The sequence below is a fragment of the Rattus norvegicus genome, chromosome 10 (genome assembly GCF_036323735.1).
Source record: "Rattus norvegicus strain BN/NHsdMcwi chromosome 10, GRCr8, whole genome shotgun sequence".
Lineage (NCBI taxonomy): Eukaryota > Metazoa > Chordata > Mammalia > Rodentia > Muridae > Rattus > Rattus norvegicus.
In genome coordinates this window covers 35,598,694-35,622,494 of record NC_086028.1, presented here as the reverse complement: position 1 = coordinate 35,622,494, position 23,801 = coordinate 35,598,694, and the positions used below count along the sequence as shown (strand labels likewise).

The window sequence follows — 23,801 nt, the reverse complement described above, 5'->3', positions numbered from 1 at the left end:
AGCTATGGGACAGAAACATCTCCCACACAAGCTCTGACAAAGGAAGGAGCCAGCCCCAGGAGGCTACAACTCCTGCCACATGGTAGCACTCTCTCCTGTTCCTGTATCTTTTCCTTTACACAAATGACAAAATGTCACTAAGCAGTTTGGGTCTGAAGTCTCCCCGCCGCCCCAAAGGCTTGATGCTGCTGGAAAATGGTGGAACCATCTGTAGGGACTGGTGAGAGGCAGTTAGGTATTGATGGTGTGGCATTGAAAAGATACTGGACTACTGCTCCTTTCTGTCTTTTCTTTTGCTTCCCAGCTGCCAGGGGGACAGATGTCCTTTGCTATGTGTTCCAATCATGTCATTACCACCATAGGCCCAAGTGAACATGGACTGAAAACCATGAAATAAATCATAAGCCAATATAACTTTTTTTTGTCTCAGGTATCTCGTCCCAGTGCTGGAAGCTAACACAGTAGCCACGTGGAATCAAGGATTGCCTACAGAAGTCAGGGAACTATATAGGGCCATGGCCAGATTCATCCTTTCACCTGATTTTATAAATAAAGTTTTATTGAAACACAGCTATATTTATTATCACTGACCATTTTCCCACCATAACAACTATAACATAGCTGTGGCAGAGGCCAGATAGGTTCCCATGCCTAAAATGTTTGTTGTGTGGCTCTTTTCAGAAGATATTGGTTGACTCTGGGCAGAGACCATCCCTGGATTAGCGGTTGGCACAAAGACAGCAAGCATTCAGTTAGTGGAGAAAGCAAGCCCTGAGCATTTGGATTCCCCTTCCGCAAGATGTTTCCCTTCCACCAGCTTGCCAGGTAGACTTCTCTGAGTCCTCAGACTAAACCACAGAGCTTCAATTTTGAAAAACTAAAACCCAGTGAGTAAAGCAAACACCCCACTGGTTAAGGACTTGGTATACTAATATCAACTTTGAAAAACATGCCAGTCAGTCCTCTGTGCTTACAGGTTCTACATCCTTGGAACCATAACAACTAAGACATACCTGTAGCAGAGGCCAGGTAGGTTCCAATGGACAGGATTTGGGGAAAATACTATGTTAAACACACTTCTTTGTGGTCATTATCCCATGAATAGTGCAGGAAAACAAGTAAAACTATGTGTGTAAAAGTATACACTGTCCTGGGAATGATACAAAATCTAGAGGTGATTTAAAATGCTTGGGGGATGCATATATTATATGCATATATAATGTTTTATTCCTGGGATGTAACCGGGATGTATTCCTTAATCTGCAAGGTCAAGGCGTGGTTATAATCCATACTGGAAGTGCTTGTGTCTCTTCAAACCAGTAACCAGAAAGCTCTCCAGGCTGAAGGAGCTGTCAGTTATATTTGCAGCTGAACTGTGTGTCCTGAGGCTCTGGCTGGCGAGAGGTCACCGAGATAATTTTGATTTTATGATAGTTGACCTTCCACTCCATTCCCAGTAGGAACTAAATACCAAGAACTCTCGGATTTTTGTTTTTAAGTAGGATCTCATATGTAGACCAGGTTGGCCTTGAACTCATAGAGATCTGCCTTCCTCTGCCTCCTAAGTGCTGGGATTAAAGATGTGCGCACCAAGGGTGACCAAAATTATTGGCTTCTAGAAACTGATAACAAACCACTGAGAATGAACACATTGTTCATGAAGTCCCCTTGAAAGCTAAGCTTGGCCAGCCGCGGCTAGCACTTGGATGGGGAACATTAGGTCATATCCGTGTGCCCCTTCCCTTGTCCTGGTGGTGTCTGAATTCCACCCGGATTATCAGTTGCTTCCTGCTAGTTTTCTTGAATGCCTTTTAAAACCTATCATTTGTTTTAGGAGAAAATTGATACTAGTGTCGTTGACGGAAGACAAGTACCATAGACAATCTCAAACATGGATACTGAGGAAAAGTGAAGTCAATTTAAAAATCAAATTCCATTTTCCCAATATCTAGGGGGATAGTCCTGCACAAAACTCTTTAAGTTAGAGAGAGAGTAAAGTGTAATAGTTGTTGGGGAGGGCCCAAGGCAAGAATTCCTCCCTGATGTCATTAAAGGGTAAAGAAAAGCAGTGGGAGTTGCTGGGAGCAAATATGCCCCGTGGTAAATGGGTGATGGTCTCAGAGGCCAGTTATCATTCTAACGCTCATGAACTTACAAAGCGAGTGGCACTTTCCCTTCCATCTTGGGCTTAGATGTGCCCTGTGTGGGTGGCATCCTGGGACATCAGGCGTTCCCTCAGAAGACAGCTAATCTTTATTCATCTCCGGGGAGACGGATGGACGGAGAGTCAATCAGCTCTCCTTGGGACTCCCGTTTCTCTCAGCTATGACTCCTTTGATTGACAGAGCTGTGGGCAGTGGACCCAGCCACGGCTCCTGGAACATCTCTGGAGTCTGGGGCCTGGGCTGCCATTGCCCTATCCTAGATGCCGGGCCACTTCCTATTGTGCTTTCTCATGACCTCCTGAACTTTCTTACTGCTCCCTAGTCCAGACGAAGCAGGAGCCCCGCCTGTCAGATAAGACAGAGTGCAGGTGAAGAGGTCCCTGCTGGGTCTTGTCCACTGCCTGGCTATTGTCAACAGGTGAGAGGACACAAGCCCTGTGGCTACTGAGAATAGACATCGGGAGGCACAGGCAGGCAGGGCTGTGCACATCTATGCACGCATGTGTACACACACACACACACACACACACACACGCACACACACACTGCCCTGTTTCTCTAAATTGACTTTCCCATGACCACCCACACCCTTGTCCCTTGGCTACTCTTTATGAACAGGCATCTCAAGGCAGAGCAGTCACATGACAGTGGCTCAGGAGACATAATGTACACCCCACATTTCTGCTCTGGTCCCAAAAAAGGGAGAGGCCATCATCCCGGGCAGCATCTAGGAGCAGAAAAACCTAGGTATCTCTGCAAGGCACTCACTTAGGACTGACAGTCCAACACTGAGGTGGAGTGTGGCAGCCCTAGTTTGAACGTGTCTTTGGTACATGTGTTAGTGGAAGACGGGCCCTAAACATCTATGCTGGGCAGAGTGGTGGGGTGGGTGGAGGACAGCAAAGTCACTGGAACCAGAAACCAGGCGATGAATGCTAAGGGGTGGTGCCCTATGGCACGTAGGTGCCTGCCTGCCAGGAAGGTGAAGGGAACCAGCCACCAGCTGAGCGAACCGGAGCTCCCAGTTGAACTGAACTTTTATTAAGTTTATTTGTGAGATGCATGACAAGAGGTCTTTCCATCATTAGTAAGAATTAAAAGGTCATTTTCACAGTCACTTTGGCACACGCTAATGTCTCATGGAAAGAAAGAAAAAAACAACAACAACAGAAAAGCAACGACGACGACGACAACGGAACCTACGTGATACGTCATTAAGTACATACAAAACACTAATAAAATATCCCTGATAAACCAAAGTGCATACAGACAGGAGGCAAATGCCCAGGACCGTGTCGCGCCCCGTGACTGCGACCACAGAGATCACTCACATTGCCTCGTCAAAGTTGGAAGTTAACAGTCGTGAGAGGATTAATTTGCAGTTACACACCAATTATTTACATAACAGTAATTAGTGCCAAGGGGAGTAGGAGGAGACTTGGCCGCATGGCCCAGCGGGAACTTGAATTATTAACAGATGAAGGTGGCTGGGGGGGCCAGGTGGGGCTGGTGGGACCAGTCAGTTGGGAGTGCTACATTGGTCACGGCTAAGGACCCAGGTGTGTCACCCTCTGGGTGTAAGGCCGCGCTGTGGGAGCCCCTTGTGGGAGTCTCCACAAAACAGTCGGCGCCAACTGGCCAGATGGGCATTGGAGGAGGACCCCTTTTGTCAGAGATAGACGGAGTTGCCTGCTAAGTCCCTTCACACAGAGACGGCTCAGGGAGGGAGCAGGGCCACATGGATTTAGAAACCTTACCCTTGGCAAAAGGTGGGCAAAATGGGCAGGGTCCCCCTAGATCTTCAGTGCCTGTCTCCTACTCGGATCACATCCCCCATCTAAGGCTGGAGTGCGCAGCCAGTTCTGTTAGCTTTCAACTTTAAGGCATCTTCTACATAGTGTTTCTAAGCAAAAAAAAGCAATAAAAATTGAGGTATTCTGTAGTTGTTCACACTGGTAGGTGAGGCACGTCCATATCTGTCAATCAGTCAATCATCAACCAATCAATCACACTTCCAATCCTCTGAACGGGTCATATGCACAGGACAATAAAAAGGCCATTGGGGCAAATGGACAGAGAATGGAAGTGATAGAGTCCAGGATGTCCCATCTCAGGGACACGCCTCCCTGCCTCCTCCTCCGTATGATTGGACCCCCGAGAAGACAGGGGGGATATGGGGGCCAAGGGCCGTGTAAGTTGGGTGCAAAGGCCGGACAGAAGCAGGCCATGGTTTCACAAGTTGGAAAGGACACACTCAGCAAAGGGCAACAGCAGCAGAGACAGCAGCAGCAGCCGGGAAGCCCCTGACACCGCAGGAAACTTAGGGTCTGTCACCCCGGCACAGCACGGGGACTGGGAGAAAAAAACCGCACACCGCACACTGTAGAGACCCCTCTGGTCTCAACTTCAATGGTGGGTGGCGTCTGAAAGGGGATGGGGCTGGCTTCCCCTTGGAGTTGACCCGCAGCTTCAGCCTGGAGGAATGTGGCCCAATGAGGTGGTTGCCATGGCGAGGTGGTCACACTCGCGCAGTGACCTCAGGCCCCTCCGGCACCACAACAGATCTTTGCCCCTTTACAAGCCATCACAAAACCAGGTCCTGGCCTCCCGACAAGAGGCCAGTGTCCCAGACCAGGCCTCCTTGAGGCTGGCCCTCACTTGTGGCCACCAAGTGGTACAAGCTCAGGAGCAGGCCGAGCACACAGGCCCGGAGAAAACAGATTCACCCGAGAGAGCGCTCAGCAGGAGTCAGGGGAGCTTTCCATAGAGAAAGAGGAGGGGAGCCCAAGGCAAGCTCCACAAGGCGCAGGGCATGCACTGGAGGGCAGAGGCAGAGTTATAAACGGGTCGGTTACTTGACGAGATCTTCTGGATGGGCGAATCAGGATCAGGCCGGGACAGCCACTGAACCACGTAGCTCTTCTTGGAGGGATCTGAGCTGTTTCCTGGAAGGAAAAAAGGAGGTTGCAGGCAGCCTGCCGGGACACCAGGAAAAACCCCTCACTGCATGCACGCCAAACGCACGCACGCACGCACGCACGCATGCGCATCTAGATTAAAGCAGCCAGCCTCCTGGCATCCTGAGTTCTGGAACAATAGGAGGGCATAGTTCCTTCCGGGATAAACTGATCTAGTCTCCTGCCAATCATCCTTGAACCCAGCTGTTCTCAATGTCTCACCAATTGCCCATACACCTCAGGCTGGGCCACTTCCCAATCCATGTCCTCATCCTCTGTACCCCATCTTACTTCCAGGGCTCCTTGTCACTCAAGAAACTGAAGAAACATGGTGAGGATGACAAATCCTGACACCACCCCCACCAGGAGTGTCACCTGACCACGTGTACTCTATCCTCTATAGCAGAAAATAGTGAGAGATAGGGTCTAGCCTTGAGTTGCTGTGTGGACCAAAATGTTGGAACACATGTAACATCTACACAGTGCTCTCTGATTGTTGTTCTCAAAGAATGCAGGGCACCCTCTACTCACATGGGCACCCCCTTTCTGTACTGGGATCTCTATTGTATGGGCCACAACAGTTCTGCCAGCACAGTTCTGCAGTGCTCTGGTTCACTGTGGGTCTCCAGGATCCCACCTCCCCTTTCCTAGACTGTTTCACACAGGGGTTATGCAGGGGTGGCTTACGGGGACAAGGTGCAAGTCTGCAGATCCTTGCCGTCTCCGGCCGTTCCTCCTGGCAGACACCAAAATTATCATCTGCAGTGCGGCAGAGCACTGGCCGTTCCTGGGTGCCGTTGCCACAGGTTACCGAACACTGTAGGTACAAAACCATCAGTCAGGGTCACCCCTTGTGCTGACCTCAGATATCTCGTGCTCCCCAGGCATGTGACTGATGACCCATGGGAGATGGTATGGGGCAGAATGTGGGTTTTGTCCCATGGGGGCCATCCTGGAACGCACATGTCCATCTCTCAGGGCTACTGTGATACCCAGCATTTCTGGATAACCCCTCCATCCCATGGTTTGGATATGATTTGAGTGTGTCATCCCAGACCTACGTGTTGGAAACTCCGCCCCAGTGTGGTGGTAGTGAAGAGGAGATCAAAACCTAGTGGGAGGCTTCCTCTGCCGGTTTGGACCTCGGTTGCCGGTCTCCCCGTGGACTCAACTCTCCACGCACACCATCATATACCATAAGGTGCTCCCTCAGAAGGGCAAAGCTGATGATGCCAACATCATGGTCTTAAACCTCCAAAACCATGAACTAAAGAAGCCTCTTTATACAGTAGTCAGAAACTCTCTATACTTCCAGAAAGCCCAATGATGAGTCCTCAAAAAGGTAAAAACAGATTTGACCCACTGCTCCTGGGTATACACCCAAAGGGTGCTAAGTCAACATACCACAGAGGTACCTGCACATCTGTGTTTATTCTGAGCTGGCACAGGAAATGGACCCAGCCTACCTGTCTGTCAACAGATGCACACAGAGAGGAAAAAGGTACATGTATGCATGCTTGTATGTGTGTGGGGACTCATATATGATGTGCAGGTGCACATGCATGAATATGTGTGTGCATGTGGAGATCTGAGGCCAATATCCAGAGTCTTCCGGACCACCCTCCACCTTAATCAGTGCCTCTGGGGTTTCTCATTCAGACTTTGCTGACACAGTAAGCTTGCTCCTGGCATTCCATTGCTGGGTCAGCTCTGGAACTATAGGCAGGCTGCTATGCCTACCAGGCATTTACATGGATACTGGGGAATCCAAACTCCAGTTTTCATGCTTGCCCAGCAAATGCTTTAACCACTTGAGCCGTCTTCCTAGATCCTACACAACAGGATTTTATTCAGTCATAAGGAAAAACAAAATCACGACATTTGGTAAAAAAAAAAAAAAAGGATAGAATTAGAGATCATATGAAGTCAAGTAAGCTGGGCTCAGAAAAGACATTCTATGTCTCCCTGTATGTGGAACTGTGTGTGTGTGTGTGTGTGTGTGTGTGTGTGTGTGTGTGTGTGTGCTATGTGTGGGGGTATGTGGTGTGTGTTTGGGGTGTGCATGTGTGGTGTGGGTATGGAGTGTGTGGGGTGTGTATGGTGTATGTATGGGGTATATGTAGTGTGTGTGTGTGATGTGTGTGTATATGGTGTCTGTGATATGGTGTGTGTGTGTGGTGCGGTGTGTGTGTGGTGTGGTGTGTGTGTGTGTGGTGTGGTATGGGGTGTGTGTGTGTGTGGTGTGTGTGTGGTGGTGTGTGTGTGTATGTGTGTGGTGTGGTATGGGGTGTGTGTGTGTGTGTGTGTGTGTGTGTGTGTGTGGTGTGTGTGTGTGTGTTCAACTCAGCAGACCTGAGATTCTCAATTGCTTCACATTCCTAAGCAACAGCCTGTTTTGGGGAATGGCTCTTGTACAGTTTTGGGGGGCCTAACCCCTGGAAGGTTCTGGGTGATAAGAAAGTTCTTGCATGTGTGGGGCCTTGGGATAGGCTGTACTAGTTTTGCTAGGTAGTTTAAACCAGCAGTGTTACTTAGGTTTCGTGGTAAATCTCTGCTTCCCTTCCTTCTAGGATCTGAGGTCCATCATCATGGAGCTGGGTCCCTGATGGAAACCCTAGACTTCCCTGCTGTGGCTCTCACTGGTGCCCTGAAACCCGATCTGTGGCCTGGAGGACAGGAATTGTATCAAAACTGGATTGCCCTGTCTTATCCAAGCTCGGTTTGGGATCAAGGGCATCAGGGCCAAGAGAACAGCTTACCTGGGACCAGGACCCAGCCCGCCACCGCCCAGGGCAGAGCTCACGGTTGCAGGCCCGGCGGCTCTCAGGACGGTGGTCGTTGCAGTGTTTGGTGTGCACGGAGCGGGTGGTGTTGTTGTGCAGAGGTTGAATACAGCGGACGGAGCGCACCTGCATGCCCGTTCGCCCACAGCTCTGAGTACAAGGCTCCCATTCCCCGGTGACCCACCTGCCAGGGCAGAGAGGCAGGTGGTCAGGAAATCAGTCTGGCTGTGGATAGAGATGGGCCTGCTCCTGCCTGCGGCTCAAGCTCTTCCTTGTTTCACAGTAGCATCCACCATGAGTGCACGCTTGCATAAAGGGGAAACTGAGGCTCAGATAGTCCACTGCCTGTCAGAGTCTGGGAGGCTCTGCTGGGGCTAGTGGCCTGAAGGGTTTGCCTCCTGTGGCCCTGGGCCTGGCCACAGTCTCATCTTCTGACCGCTCCTTAAGCAAAGTTTCCGGAGCCTCTGTCCTTCCATGTCCCTTACCCCACCATCTTCACTGACCTGGGCCCAGATATGCATTCTGCCAGGGTCTGAGAGTCTGAGGATCAATCGAGCTGCTCAGAAGCATCTATTAAGCATTGGAAGCCAGCCCAGGCTGTCTGAGCCTGTTTCCCCACCTAAGACTTTCTGTCTTTCCTGAGATGTATGAGGAACTTCCGTCCGTTCAGTTGGCAGAAGTGGGCCTGCACCTTTAACCTACTGCGTGGTGGGTAAAGAGCCCGACACCCTACAGGATGCCAGGCCCAGGGCTTCCAGGACGCCCAGTTTCATCCCTCCCTCCACAGTGTGTCCCTGGGCTGCGACCCCTCCCAGCACTCACACAGGCTGGGAGCACTCCTGAGGGTTGCAAGCTCGGCGGATGGCTTTGGGCTTGGCGAGGGCACTGCAGAAGGCTCGGTGCACCATCTTGCTGTCCAGCCTCCGGCGGCAGCCATACTTAGTGAACTGGGACCCTGAAGACAGAGAGCTTGAAGGGGCTCAATGGGATGGTGGGACCCCCAACGGGGCTTAGAGAAGTAAGGCCTCTACCCGCAGAGTATTAGCACCCATTTGCTTCTCTCCTCTTTGGGTTTTTTTCTTCTTCTTTTTTTCCCTATATAATCCAGGTTAGCCTTGAACTCATTCTTTATCCCTGTATTACCCCAAACTTGTAATCTTCCTGCTTCAGCCTCCAAAGCTAGGATTGCAGACTTGTGTCCTCTAACCTCCTACAATGTAAGTTACCCCATCTCGGGACAGAGAATAATGGAAACTGAACTTCCATAGAACCTAGTGTATATACAAGGGAATCTAAGGGTCTTCCCTAGTTGGGGCATCTGAAAGCATCTAGGACTCAGAGCAGTAAGTGTCTCTGGCCCACAGGGAGGGGTTGAGGGACAGTGAGGAGAAACTTGTGCAGAATCTCCTAGGGAAGCACTGTGGGTGGGTTCAGGAAAAGCACTCGCTGTGGATTAAGCAAGAATGGGGAAGGCCTGGTCTCCATCCTGCAGTGCCTGCTGGAAGGGGTGGAGCCTTTAAGAGGTGGGGCCCCAGGGAGGCAAAGTTTAGAACAGAGGCAGAAGGAACACCCATTCAGAGCCTGCCCCACATGTGGCCCATACATATACAGCCACCCAATTAGATAAGATGGATGAAGCAAAGAAGTGCAGGCTGACAGAATCTGGATGTAGATCTCTCCTGAGAGACACAGCCAGAATATGGCAAATACTTAGGCAAATGCCAGCAGCAAACCACTGAACTGAGAATGGGACCCCCATTGAAGGAATCAGAGAATGAACTGGAAGAGCTTGAAGGGGCTCGAGACCCCATATGAACAACAATGCCAAGCAACCAGAGCTTCCAGGGACTAAGACACTACCTAAAGACTATACATGGACTGACCCTGGACTCTGACCTCATAGGTAGCAATGAATAGCCTAGTAAGAGCACCAGTGGAAGGGGAAGCCCTTGGTCCTGCCAAGAGTGAACCCCCAGTGAACGTGATTGTTGGGGGGAGGGCAGTAATGGGGGGAGGATGGGGAGGGGAACACCCATAGAAAAGCGGAAGGGGAGGGGCTAGGGGGATGTTGGCCCGGAAACTGGGAAAGGGAATAACAATCGAAATGTAAATAAGAAATACTCAATTTAATAAAGATGGAGAGAAAAAAAAGAGGTGGGGCCCCTTAGGTCACTGAATAGGCTCTTGAGAGGGGGACTGGGAACCCAGCCCTTTCCTCCTTCTTGTTGCTTCCCACCACCTGCTAGGCTAGGCAGGGAAGTGAGCGGCTTCCTCCACTGTCTGTCTACCCTTGCCAATGACCTGCTGCCTCCACACAGCCCAAAGCTGTGTCGGACCCACTAGCCGTGGGCCAGAACCTCTAAAATCATGAGTGGAAATAGAGTTTTTCCTTTCGTAAGCTGATCACCTCAAAGGCTCATCGCGAGCACATTTTCTTCACTCAAGACTGATACAGCCCAGGTAAGGCACAGGACACTCTTTGGAGGCTTGCCTGAACCTCAGAGGCTACAGGAAGAATTTTGGCTTTTGCCTCACAGATTGGAAGAATTGTAACACAGGAGGGAGGCAGGGTCTTGTTCATCCTTTCATTTTTTTTTCTGTATGTATGTGCATGCACGCATGTGTGCACTCGTGGAGTGCCTGAGGTTGATGTCAGCAATTATCCTTGATTTCTCTTCCATTTTAGTTATTGACACAGGGCCTCACAACCAAATCTAGAGCTTGCCAGTGCGGTTAGTACCGATACCCAGATCGCCCTGGGGATCTCCTAGTCTCTTGCCCTCCAAGGCTGGGTTTACAGTACAGCTTCCAAGCCCATCCCACATATGTTCTGGGGATCTGAACTCTGGTACTCATGCTTGCAAGGCAAGCGCATTAACCACTGAGCCATCTCTCCAGTGCAGATTCATTCCTTTAAAAAGTCACTCTTAGATTTAGTGTGGATCCACAAGGGCCAGTGGGAGGATGGTGCTGGACCAGTTGGAGATGGGGTGTGGAAATGGGGCATCAGTGAGGCAAAACTGTTAGGGTTGGTCTGGTGCTGTGTATATAAGTGCTAAATACTGGACCTCAAGATCTGGTTGCCCTCAGACGAGTAAATTCTGAATACACTGGTCTTTGTTGTGTAAACCTTGCTCCCCAATTCCTCCCCAAAACCAAGTCCTCATGGATCATGTGTTTGTATGTAAAGCTATTGGTTAAATGAAAGTGTCTACAGCCAATTACTGGGGAGAATAGAGATAGGCAGGGTTTGAGTTACCAGGCTGAGGGCCACAGGGAGAGAGAGGGAGAGGGGGAGAAAAGAGGGATAGGGATAGGGAGAGGGATAAGGAAAGGGATAGGGAGAGGGAGAGGGAGAGGGAGAGGGAGAGAGAGAGGGAGAGGGAGAGAGAGAGAGGATGGGAGAGAGGAGAACAGGAGGTCCCCATTGGATGCCATGGACCAGGAGCACATGGTCAAGTGAAATGCCCCCTGAGGATAGACTGGTGGAGCAGAAATAACCCAGCCAACAAGGACTTGGGGAACTCAGCTATGGGATTTACAGTCTAGCATAAAGAAAAATAGATTAAGGGTAATTCACCAGTAATTGTGCAAGAGCTGATTAAATAAATCAATAGAACTCAGTCTTGATTACTGGGGCGCTGGCCAGGTCTAAGAACTAAAAGAGTTATTAAATAGCTTTTCCAACACAGAGCAGAGCGCTGAGACCACCATTGCGAGGATGCGGGTCCCCGGCGCTTTGTCCAGTTCTTTGAAGTCACTGGAGACCATTTTCCCTCTACCTGTCCCAGGCCCCAACTCTAGATCAATCAAGTTTGTGTTTCTTCTTTTCTTCTTTCTCAATAGACTTAGGGGAAGGAGGATCACACCAGAGGTGTCCCCAGTGTGGCTGGAGTCTTGCTAGTACTGCTTGCCCAAACGACTCACACCTCAGCCTCCCACCAGGCCAGCCTCTCTCCCCACATACTGCTGCCGTCCATGCTGGTGGGACTCATGCACCACAGGCCATTCTGACTACATTTTGCCAGGTATCTCAAGCACCTGACCTTCCCAACTACTCTCAGACCTGTTCCAGCACAGGCTAAGCCCCTGGCCACGCCAATAGAGACCACTCCTGTGCTGCTCCTATAGGCATTTCTCATACTTGGCAAAGGACAAGCTCACTGGCCTCAGAGCTGTAGACAGGAGGGTACTGTTGGCCTAGGAAGCTCCCCTCAGAAGCCCATCCAACCAGCCCCAACCTTCTCTAGGCTCACACTGAGTCTCAATCCAGGGCTGTCCCACCTTCCATCAATCCTGGGAACCCCAACAGTGAGGGCCCCTCCTCACCTCCACCGCAGGGCTTGGAGCAGGGAGACCACTTCTTCAGGGCCCACTCGTGGCGTACGGAGTCATCTTCCAGGACATTGTTGTCGTCAACATTGAGGGAGTCCTCGTGGATCATGTATTTGTATGTCAGTGAGATCCGGGCGTCTCCTTCGGGAATAACCTGTGCCCACCCCAGCATGGTCATGAGTATGACTGCTCAGCTCTTTGTCCTTCCTCTACAGCCAATTTAGAGGCATCAGGTGGATTGACAACCAGGGTAGATAGTCCCAGACTTATGATGGTCATCTATAATGGCTTTTCAACTTCACACTCGTTCTGGAAATTTGGAATTTGAACCTTTCCCCTGGCTAGCGGGATGTGGTGCAACCGTCCTGTGATGCTAACAGCAGCAGTGGATCCTGGTTGTAGTTTAGGTGAGGCCAATGCACTTTCGTATGACATGAATGGTTCATAAGGATCTAACCTCTAAGGAGAAGCTATAGAGAGCTAGGATCTCATAGGCTGCTGCTCACAATGTTAAAAACACCAAGTTATGTTTTATTGATTTATTTTTTCATGCATGTACTCATTCTGTGCCCATATAGGCCTGAAGTGGGCTGTGGGACCCCTCGGGGAGGAGTTACAGGCATTTGTGAGCTTCTTGGTATGGGTGCTGGGCTACAAATTCTAGACCTCTCATAGAAAACTTAAGTGCCCTGACCTGATCCATATCTTCAGACCTCCCCCTCTCCCATTTTTTTTTGATAGATTTATTTTACATGAGCACACTGCCACTGTCCTCAGATGCACCAGAAGAGGGCATCGGATCCCATTACAGATGGTTGTGAGACACCACGTGGTTGCTGGGAATTGAACTCAGGACCTCTGGAAGAGCAGTCGGTGCTCTAACCACTGAGCAATCTCTCCAACCCCTTTCTCTCATTTTTGAGGCTAAATTGCCCCAGTTGGCCTTAGACCAGGTTGATATGGAGCTTGCTATGTAGATGAGGCTGGCCTGGACCCTAATCTTCTTTCTTTGCCTCCTGAGTCCTGGGATTACAGGTGCATGGCACCGTGCCTGGCTCCATATATTGTTTGTTTGTTTGTTGGTTTGTTTTAAATAAACTGTATCACTTAATCAATTAATTAAAACTAAAATTTTAAAAGTGACTTGAAAATCCAGCCCCCACCCCTCCCCCCGGACTCCCCATAGCCAGGAACAGCCTGTGACCCTACACCCAGGGGACCTGGAATCCAGTTCTGCTTGGACACAAAGTCCAGGGTGACCTGTAACTGGTTTTTTGAGCTCTCAGGTGTGAGAATTTAGCACAACAGCAGAGGTTAGTGTATCTGATGGTGTAACTGTGAACATCATTCCAATACAAAAAATGGAAACATCTAGACAGGCGACTTTGCCCATGCTTACTAAGAGTGGTGTAGAAAGCAGAGTTCTAACCCTGGGTCCATGCCCACTCATGGCTGACATGGAGGGGAGACCATGGCAGGGAAAGAGGCTGCTTAGAGCATAGCCTATAGAGTACAGAGGGAACTCGAGTGTCCCAGGCCCTCAACCTGCTGGCTGGGGTAGCACTCACCAGCACGGTGATGGTTCCGTGGAGTGGGCCTATGGTCTGCAGCGTCTCCCTCTCATCCTCATTCCTGTACTCCCACTCCACACCCATGGCGATGAAGGATCTAGAATTGGGGTCCAAGTGGTTCTCTTCATTTAAGATGAACTTGCCTGTCTCCAGGTTCTTGACAGCTGAGAATGGTAAAGAGGAGCAGGCAGTCATTACAGCACATGGCTACTGGGCCTAATGATCGGTAGGGAGGCCGTGGGGGGTTTTCCTAGCTGTGTTCCCCTCCCCCTTTGCACCAGGGGTCTGTCTTTGTCACCAGTAGCCCAGCTTGCTTTTGAGATTCATATCCCATCCTTGGTTGCTCTATGAAGACCAGGTTAACCTCTGCATGGGACCTATTGCCTAGCCCAGTGCCCTTCAGAGAGGGAGGTCTTCCACCCTTCTGCAAGCTGAAGGAACATGGCTTGACTGGGACATAGGGCCCTCTGCAGCTGCTGCCAGAGGAGCTCTCTGATCTCAAGTTCTGACCTCCCTCCCCATGGAAGATGCACGTCAGAAAGCCCATGAAGTGGGCTGAGTGGAAGGACAGGTGGCCTGGAACTGAGCAACATCTGTCAATCAAGGATGTCGATCTCAGAACCTGGCCACACAGCCCAAGCCTTGGAGCTTCGGTACTCTGCCCATCCCAGAGGCTAGGTCTCACAGGTGTTGAGGCATTAAGCTGTGACTCACACAGATGGTGGCTGGTGGTGTCAGTTTCCTGGATGAGCAGGTGTCTGGCTCCTGCAGGGATCTCAAACATCTTGATGTAATCTTTGGGGGAGGGGGTGGAAAGAAAGCCAGATGAGAAGACAGGAAGTCGTTCCAACACACATGCCCCAGGAGAGGCCCTGCCCTCCAAGGCAGCTTCACCACAGGTGCTTCTAAAGCCTCTGCGTTCGGGTAGGAGAGGGGTCACCTGGACACCTGGATACCCTGCATTTCTGCTCCCCTTCAGGTCGTAGGTGCCTTCATGTTGTCTCCTTCACTGAACACTCAGGTTCCAGTTGTGCTGGAAGTTAGTCTAAGGTACCTCATCTAGCAAGCAAGCCCCACGGAAGCCTTCATCTGCAAACCGTGTTAGAACCCCATGTGCGGGGCTGACAAGACCAGAGCTGAGCACCTGACCTTGCGGGTACTCAAGGCTCATTGCCAGGGCCTATAGGTTGGCTCTGTAGCCTTTCACCAGAAAACCAAATAGGCTTGTCTCCATGTCGGAGACAGGCTGACTGAGACCACAGAGATGTGGTCAGCTGCTTCAGGGCCAACCCAGAGGGTGCAGGGTCATATGGAAACTCAGCCTCAGTACCAGGCTGCTATGTTTTGGGTGTGGCTTGAGGGTGTACCCTATGTACTAGATTCAGGGGAGTTCTGATGACAGCCATCTGTGGGCAGGAGAGAGGGAGGGAACAAATAACAGGCAGCCGGGCATCGTGGGGGGGCAGAAAGGACTGCCCTCTGTGAGCCTCTGACCTCAGACAAAGGCTTATAAGCTCCACCTGTAACCCTGTTCCCTCTCCTTCACACCCACGGGAGCTTAGTCTCAGGATCCACCCCAGGTAGGAGGTGGGCTTCTCACCTTGCTTCCTGGGTGACCTTGTGAACGTGCCCTTCACCACTTTACAGTGGGTGTTGTCACCTCCACACACACCACACTTGTCTTCCTGCTTGCGGGAGCCGATCACCCCGTCACAGCCCACTTTCTGCAGAGAAAGAGAGGGCAGGGGACCTTTGAGAGATCATCCCTGTTCATGCCTGAGCCCCCAAGATCTATAGTACTGGTTTCCCACCACAACCAGGATCTGTGTATCCATTCTTAGCAGCTCCTGATGCATGGGAAGAAGGGCTTTAGAGAGAGAGGCAGACCCCATATGGCCATTATGAGGCATGTGCTTACCCTGCTTCAGATCATGCAGAGCACAGAGCCTGCGTCATCACAGTATTTTGGTCCTCAGCCCTTCCATGCTGCCCCTCTCCAAGGGTACCCACGTAGCATACACCGGGGGCAGCCCTGAGGGGTTCCACACAAGGCTTAGGCTGCTTTGAGTCAATGTAGCAACAGCAGCTTTGTCTCAAAGTAACAACACTTAGTAAGTGGAGTCTTTAAGAGGTAGAGCCTGGTGAAAGCGGCTCTTGACGTTTTTACATCCTGTTCACTCCCTGCAACAGCCCAGAGATGCAGAGGCTTGGCTTGTAAGCATGGAAGGCTTAGTCTGATCCCAGAGCCCACATTCCAGAGGACTCATCACCCATGAGTCTGTGCACCGGAACCAAAATGTCTATGGTGGAGGATGGTCTCCATTGTTAATTGATGTAGGAAAGTCCAGGCCATTATGGCAAACACCATTCTCTAGGCAGTGGAGCCTGAACAGAACAAGAGAGGATACCAGGAGGTGGCAACCCTGAGCCTTGATCTGGCTGCCTCTCGGCACTCACCCTGCAGTCTCCACGCACACAGAGGCTGAAGGCGTCCTTGTAGGAGCAGCGTGTCCCATCGTGCACCATGCGCTTCATGGAGACCACCTCCCCTGTCTCCTTGGACTCGCAGTAGAGATGGCATCTCTCCTTGGCTGGAAGGGACATGGCAGGGTTTTATTCCAGAGCTGTCTCAAAAGATCCCCAGAGAGAAAACTCCCAGCGTTCTTAGAACTCAGCTGGCCCACCCCTGACCCCTACAAATCTGTGTTCTGGGAGGACACAGAGAGAAAGCAACAGTTGATGGAAACCACCTTCCTATCTTCTTGGCTTCTGAGATTTTGACTCTGGTGTTCTTGGCTTTAGGAAGTGATTTCCCCAACTGGTCCAACCAGGATGTGAATCTGACCCACATCTTCCATCCCCACAGTCCTGCTTGGAGGAGATCCTCAACTCTGCAGAGGGTCTCCACCTAAAAAGCCTTCCTCAGAACCTTTCCTCACCGTTGGTGGGAGTGTGTGTGACTGTGGAAATAAGCGTGGACGCTCCACCACAATCTAAACCTAGGATGCCCACAGGCTGTGCTGTAGCACTCCTGGGGATACACCCAAAGGACTCTAAGTCAGTACGTCATAGCGATGCCTGCTCGTCCAAACTGTTGGCAAGACCCAAGGTATGCGATCCTCTTTGGTATGCATCTATTAACAGAGGAGTGGATTTTAAAATGTGATATGTATACACACGGAGTTTTATTCAGACATAGAGAAGAAGATAATTACATTGTTTCCAGGAAGATGGGTGAAACTCAAGATTCATCATATTAAACAAATTAAGCCTGACTCAGAAAAACAAGTATCACATTTTCTTTCCTATGCAGAATTTCCCTCACTCCCTCTCTCAAATATATCTGCTTATTGTGGTAAGAATGTAATGGAGGGGCAACATGATCAAAAGATGACAGACATGTATTAAAATGTCACAGTGAAACCGATCGTTTTGCACAGTGAGTGATGCTGTAAGAGTCAGTCCAATGCAGCCAGACCCTCTTGGATTCAGTCTCAAATTACCCTCTTTGTTCAGCATTAATTATGAGAAGCAATTGCTACACTGAGCCACCAGGCTCATGTCCCCCAGTCCTGTCAGCTCTGTAGTTCCTCAGCCTCGAATCAGCACATGTAGGGCACAAGCAGGTGACTAGGCTCACACCCAGCACCCATTCTCTGTCCAGTGTTTGGGGCGGGAGACAGAAATTGTATGTTTACAACATACAAATTAGAGAGAGAGGGACTCAAACAGAATAGAAGTAGCCTCTTTAATCACATCCTTCATCTGTGGGCTCAACCCATAATAGACTGAAGGTATTTGAAAAAAGAATTGCCTTTGCATTGACCTTATGCACCCTTCCTCATTATTCTCTAACTAATACAGATGAACAGCGGTGGTGGTTTGAATGAGAATAGCTCATATGTTTGAATGCTTGGTCCTCCGTTGGTGGAACTCTGTTCAGGAAGGATTAGGAGGTGTGGCCTTGTTGGAGAAGGCATGTCACATTGGGGATGTGTTTTAAGGTTTCAAAAACTCATACCAGTCTGTCTGTCTGTCTGTCTGTCTGTCTGTCTGTCTGTCTGTCTGTCTCTCTCTCTCTCTCTGCCTCGTGGTTATGAACCAAGATGTGAGCTCTCAGGGGTTCTTTTGTTCCACCATCATGGACTCTAACCCTCTGAAACCATAAGACAAGTCAATTCTTTTATGAGTTACCTTGGTCATGGCGTTCTATCGCAACAATAGAAAAGTAACTAAATGACAACGATTTGCACAGCATCTCTGGGGTATTAGGTAGTATAAGTCATCTGGAAGTATCTGGAGAAACACGTGTAAGTTATACACCAACACTTTATACAGGAACTTGAACATCCGTGGAGCTGGGTATCCTATAGTGAGGGGGGACTAAAGCTACAAAATTTTCAACTTCATAAGACACAAAATACGTGCCATTTAAAGCTTCAAGTGTTTGGTTCACAGTTTCCGCCACTTGCACTGGACAGTCCTAAGGTGAGAGAGGTTGGTGTGATGGTCAGTTTTAACTACCAACTTGACACAATCTAAAATTTCCTGCGGAGGATCCCAGTAAAGGACTGTCTAGACCAGGCTGTCCTGTGGGCATGTGTGTCGGGGATTGTTTTCATTGCCTTAAGTGAGGTGGGAAGACCCAGGCCCAAAGCATGCAGTGTCATTCCCTGGGTTTGGGTTCTGGATTGTGTTAAAAGGGAGAAAGAGCTGAATGCATGCTTCGTGCGTTCTTTCTCTACTTGTGACCTCAATGCAATCCCTGCTATAATAGATTGTAATCTGGAACTGTTAGCTAGAATTAACCTTTCCTCCCTTAGGTTATTTTTGTTGGGGTATTTTATTACAGCAACAGAAAAGAAACCAGTTCAGTTACCTATCAAAAGTCACCGGATTGCCTTGCAGGGTCAACTTCTGCTCCCACCCCACACCTGAGGTCCCAAGCAACTCCAGCCTCATTCCTTGCATCCTGAGCCCCCACCCCAGCATCCTCTCCCTGTCTGGTGTTCTGGTTCCCTTGGAATTGAAGCCCTGTTGCCAGCCTCAAAGCCCTTGCTCAGGAGTGGGACCCTGCAGCCACACTAGCCAGCACTGTGCCCTGTTGCTGGCCCAAGTGTCATCACAGAGTTGTCTCATACAAGATCAGAGGTGTACAACAATGCATGCCCCTGCCTGCCCTACCCAGGGTCCTGAGCTAAATCTCACCCATTTCCCCAGGAGCTCACCATCCCGGTGCTCATGAGGCAGCCAGTGGTGCTGGGCATCACCGTGCTCGAAGTACAGGTCCCACTGCCGACACTGCTCCTCCCGGAAGTCAGCCAGGGAGTTGGGACAGTCCTGGGGGTTGCAGAGCTGGAAGTCATAGGCCAGGCCCGAGCAGGTGCGGCCCCCGTTGGCTGGACTGCAGGAGAAAGCAAAGGTTCCCCTTCTTGGGGCCTCTAGAAAAATACCTGCCCATTGGTGGCCTTTTTAGGGAAATCCTTGAGTCTTAGGTAGGGAGGGGGCACATCTATTGAGTAAAGAGACACAGCCCTGCTAGGACACGGCTAGCTCCCATTCAGGTAGGCTTCAGGACATCAAGACTAGAAGGAGTTGGTAGTAGCCTGGTCTACAAAGTAAACTGAAGGATGGCCAGGGCTACACAGAGAAACTCTGAGAGAGAGAGAGAGAGAGAGAGAGAGAGAGAGAGAGAGAGAGAGAGAGAGAGAGAGACATCTTCCCTGAGCATGCCACCTTCACTCTGGCCTCAAAGCTCAGGACTATTAACGAACACAGAGCTATGACCACATGTTAGGATTCTCCCTGCTCCTTTGCAGCACCAATCCCAGTGTGAGAAATGCTGGTTGAGTCTCCCAGTGACAAGGTCCTGGGCACACAGAGCTGAACCACCAAGCTACAGAAAGCACCTAGAGCGATCCTGGGATTGTGGAATTGTACATGCACGGATCTCTAACAAACATCTGGTGTAGGGCTGGGTCTCTCCACTGTAGAAAGCATGAGCTATGCTTCTGTGACTTCCTCACTGGGCAGAGAACAGTTTCAACCCTCCAGGGCTTTTTGTGGCTCTAGCTCTCTGCTGTGTTCCTCTCTTCCCAAAGCAAGAGAAAAATCCTTCAGGGCTGCTCGAGGGCTCACTGTGCTCCCCTATCCCCTCAGACTTTCTGCAGATAGTCTGGAATCCCAAGCAGAAGGATGCTCTGTGGGAGAAAGGCTTTCATGTACAGATGAGGTGGCCAGACACAGGGGCTCTGTCCTTATCCTTCATAAAGTCTTGACCCTTCTCTCTAACTGTAACTGCTGATCTCTTTGGCTCCCTGGCGGACAGTGTTTGGTTTGACAGAAACGGTGCAGCTGTCTTGGAGAACAAAGGAATAGGAGCTACTTCAGTAGCCTGAGATCAGACAGACTGGATATGTCCAGGGACGTGCAAGACAGCCCGCTCCTGGCCCACTTAGGGGCTGGCAGTCATATTATGCTTTTTATGTGACATTCTAGATTTTCAATATTTGCAGGTAAAACAAAATCTTTAAAACATCAACTAGTCCAACACCATCTAGACAAATGACCCCACCATGTGTGTGAGGAGTCACAGGGCCTGGGGAGAGAAGAGGGGAGGTGTTGGGGAACTTAGGTATCGAAGCCTAAGTGGCAGCCCCTAACCCTGGCTCTCACCTGACTAAAAACTATCTGCCTAGCTGCAGTTGTCACTGTTGAGGCTCCTGGCATCCTGGGACACAGGAGAACCTCCTCTGTGGAACCCCCCTAATTCCTCGTCTCTGCTCCATCTTCTCTCTTCCAGTCCTTAGAACAAGAAGGACTATCTAAAGTGGACCAGGGGCCCCTAGGGCAGCGAGTTGATGTTTCTAGAATGTTATGGGTGGAAGGAGGGAATGTGAGGCAGGGAAGGAGCCCTCCCTCTGAACCTAAGCTGGAGGGAAATGCAGACTGGGAGGCTTGCCCTGTGCTCTCCGCCATGGGCTCTGAGGCAGGGAAGGAGCCCTCCCTCTGAACCTAAGCTGGAGGGAAATGCAGACTGGGAGGCTTGCCCTGTGCTCTCTGCCAGCTTGGGCCTTCGGCAATATCAAGTCAACTCACTGTGGGCTGTCACACTGGCGGGTCCTGAACTTCACGCCTGTGCCACAGGTGCGCGAGCAGGAGCCAAACGGAGTCCAGGCACCCCAGTTGCCATCCCGTTTGAGGATATCTGGTGTCAGCCAGATGCAGTGGCCTTTGAAGCAGTGCTGAAAGACAGGGATGCAGGCTGGTGAGATGGGCCATTGGGTGAACCCTTTGCTGCTCCACGAACTGGGTTCGATCCCTGGGACCACACGGTGGAAGGAAAGGACTGATGTCCTGTGTTGTGTTCTGACTTCTGTGGCACATGCATGCTGCACCCCTCCAAGTTAAAAACAACAACAACAAAAAAAAAAACCCAAAAGTAATTACAAAGAAAAGACAAGAAGGCATTCCCTTGACCCATTGCAGGCAGGAGAGTTGCTGGAGAGGCCTACTCCCCTCAGTGGGAGCAGTGTCTGCTATGGCTGCCCTGGGCCTGCTCTGAAGGCACAGGGATGGGGAGGGGGTATCTAATCTTACCAGCCCTAAAGATCAAAACACTCAAGTGAGACAGGCCTCCCCTTGCCTGTGACAACAAGAAAAATGGGATGTGCAGGCCCGCCCTTCAGGGCCTTGTCCGGCCTACTCTGAACCTCCCGTGTCTGTTCATATCCTGTTGCCAAGATAAATGTCCTCACGTGTCTGGACAAAGACGCAGCAAGAACAACATGGCGGAGGTTCTGGAGACATATCAGGTCCAAGTAAACTTGGGGTACGTACGGAAGAGGAAGACTAGGAGTATAGGGGCGATGGACGCATGACAGAAACATGAGCCAGCATGAGCCTGGAGCAGGGGAAATGCTAAATTCCATAACCTCATTCCTCCCAGTGGAGGACACTTTCAAACCCTGAGGAGTCCATGCTAAGAAGGCTTCGGAGTTTAAAACAGCGAATTAGTAATTCAGTACACCACAGTCCAAAATGGTTTGCTGATTTAGAATAAAAAAGTCTCACTCAGAGTAAAGACGGTTGACAGAACAATTACCACAAATGACCCAAACTAAAAAAAAAAAAAAAAAAATCATCATATTTTCTCTCGTGTGGATTCATGAGCGTGCATGCACACATGTTTGTGTGTGTGTGTATGTGTGTGTGTTGCAAATGTGTGTTTTCATGTGTATAGGTACATGTGTGTATGGGGGTGAGGGTGGGGCCTCAAACCACAGCAGTCAGCCAGATGGCTCTGCAAGTAAAGGCCACCAAGCCTGATAACTTGAGTTTGGGCCTTGGCACCCCTGTGGTAGAAGGAGACAAGATATGAAGCCTGTAGGGATTGCCCTTCTTGGGGGTCTTCCTTTTAGAGTTCAGAGCATGCAGTCAAGGGCTCTATGCAGTTCAGTCAGGCTGGGCAAACAGACACATGGCCAGCAGTCATGACTAAGTGATCCTGGCCTCTCCTTTCGGGCCATAGTTACTTCAGCTCTCCCTTTAAAGCTTCCCTCCCTTGAACATGGTGGGGAGAAGACATGCTGGCTCCTGCTGGAGACACACTGGCTCCTGTTCCTGTCAGCTGGTGGGTGAGGTAGAATTCACAGGCAAAGAGAGGGACACTGTGGACTGAATGTTTGGAGTGGTAAAACCTTAATCCCTGTGTGATGGTGTAGGGATGTGGAGCTTTGAGGAGATCTTTAAGTCACTGTCCTTGTCACAAGGGATAAGAGAAATTCTCTCACCCACGTGGCACCCATGGATAGCTGTGTAGCTTCAAACTGGGCTGAACCTTGAGGGATGAGGAGGGGGAGGAGTCCTGGTTTAAGCTCATCTGCATATGCCAGGCCCCTAGAAAGATGATTGGCTATGTAGTGAATATATTTTCACCTGAACCAATGAGAACTGGGCTTGGACTCTTGGCTGGGCAAACAGGAAAAGGGTACTTTCTGTAGATTTGTTGAGAGGGTAGGTGGCCAAGCAGTGATTTTGACAAGGGACAAACCAGAAGCCTTGGGGGCTGTCAAGGCTAAACCTCATGCTGTACCTGGGAGCCACCAGGTTTTTTGCTGGCTTCATGGCAAACTGACCCATGGGCAGGAAGGGGGCGTGAGATAACTGTTCTGCTGTGGTGTGGAACATCCAATCTGTCCAGTGTGTGGAGTGATTAGAAAGTAGGAACGAAGGTTGGGGAAGTTTGTCTAGTATGCTGGAAATTCTGAGTTCTGTCCTTTGAATCGTACAAACCTAGCATGATGGCACATGCCTACAATCCTATCACAGGTAGAAACAGGAAGATGAGAAGTTTAAAGTCATCCTTGGCTTCATAACAGGACCAGCCTGAGCTACATGACAGGGTGTATCAAAATATGAGTGGGGAAGCAGGAAAGAGAGGGCAGGTGGGGCCTCCTCAGAAGGCCCCCGCTTGCCTCTGCAGATACTGCAAGGCCTGTTCCTGGTTATCGTGTGCCTTAAATGTGAAGATCCCTTAGTCCTGACTCACCTTGCCAGGTGCACACATAGTCCCATCCAGAGGTGGGCCCTTCTTTGTCTTGCAAAAGTAGGGGTTATCTGGGTGGCTGCACCATAGCTGTTTGCAGGGGTCAAAGGTCCGGAACTGGAAGAGAATATCATATCCTCAGTTTATCTGGCTACCCTGCCTCCTCCACTGACCGTGCAGAACGCCACCCCTTTACCCCGATCCTACCACCTGAGCTGGCTATGAACATGCCTGTGTGGGTGGGTGCTGCAAGCTTCATCTGATTCTGGGGCCATGAGGCTCGTGTGCATGCAGTGTGGCTATGACAGGATCTCTGGGTATTGCTGGGTCCCCAAGTCTCCAGCTTTGGAGGCCGCCCACCTTGGGGAGGTTTGGCAGGCACCTGAGAGGTAGAATATCCATCATGGACATTAAGTGGTCATCCCTACGGCCCTGGGCAGGAG

General features: G+C 50.4%; 1 protein-coding gene across 1 annotated transcript in view; it reads right to left on the bottom strand.

The window, feature by feature from the left end:
* The window catches only part of Adamts2 (ADAM metallopeptidase with thrombospondin type 1 motif, 2), a 205,454-nt gene that overhangs the window by 4,989 nt on the left and 176,664 nt on the right, over positions 1 to 23,801 (bottom strand). The window contains 12 exon segments of the mRNA NM_001395424.1: positions 5,021 to 5,110; positions 5,810 to 5,939; positions 7,882 to 8,089; positions 8,728 to 8,860; positions 12,235 to 12,394; positions 13,809 to 13,975; positions 14,526 to 14,606; positions 15,412 to 15,535; positions 16,269 to 16,402; positions 19,040 to 19,215; positions 20,910 to 21,055; positions 23,362 to 23,475. Of these exon segments, the coding sequence (NP_001382353.1) occupies positions 5,021 to 5,110; positions 5,810 to 5,939; positions 7,882 to 8,089; positions 8,728 to 8,860; positions 12,235 to 12,394; positions 13,809 to 13,975; positions 14,526 to 14,606; positions 15,412 to 15,535; positions 16,269 to 16,402; positions 19,040 to 19,215; positions 20,910 to 21,055; positions 23,362 to 23,475 (1,663 nt within the window).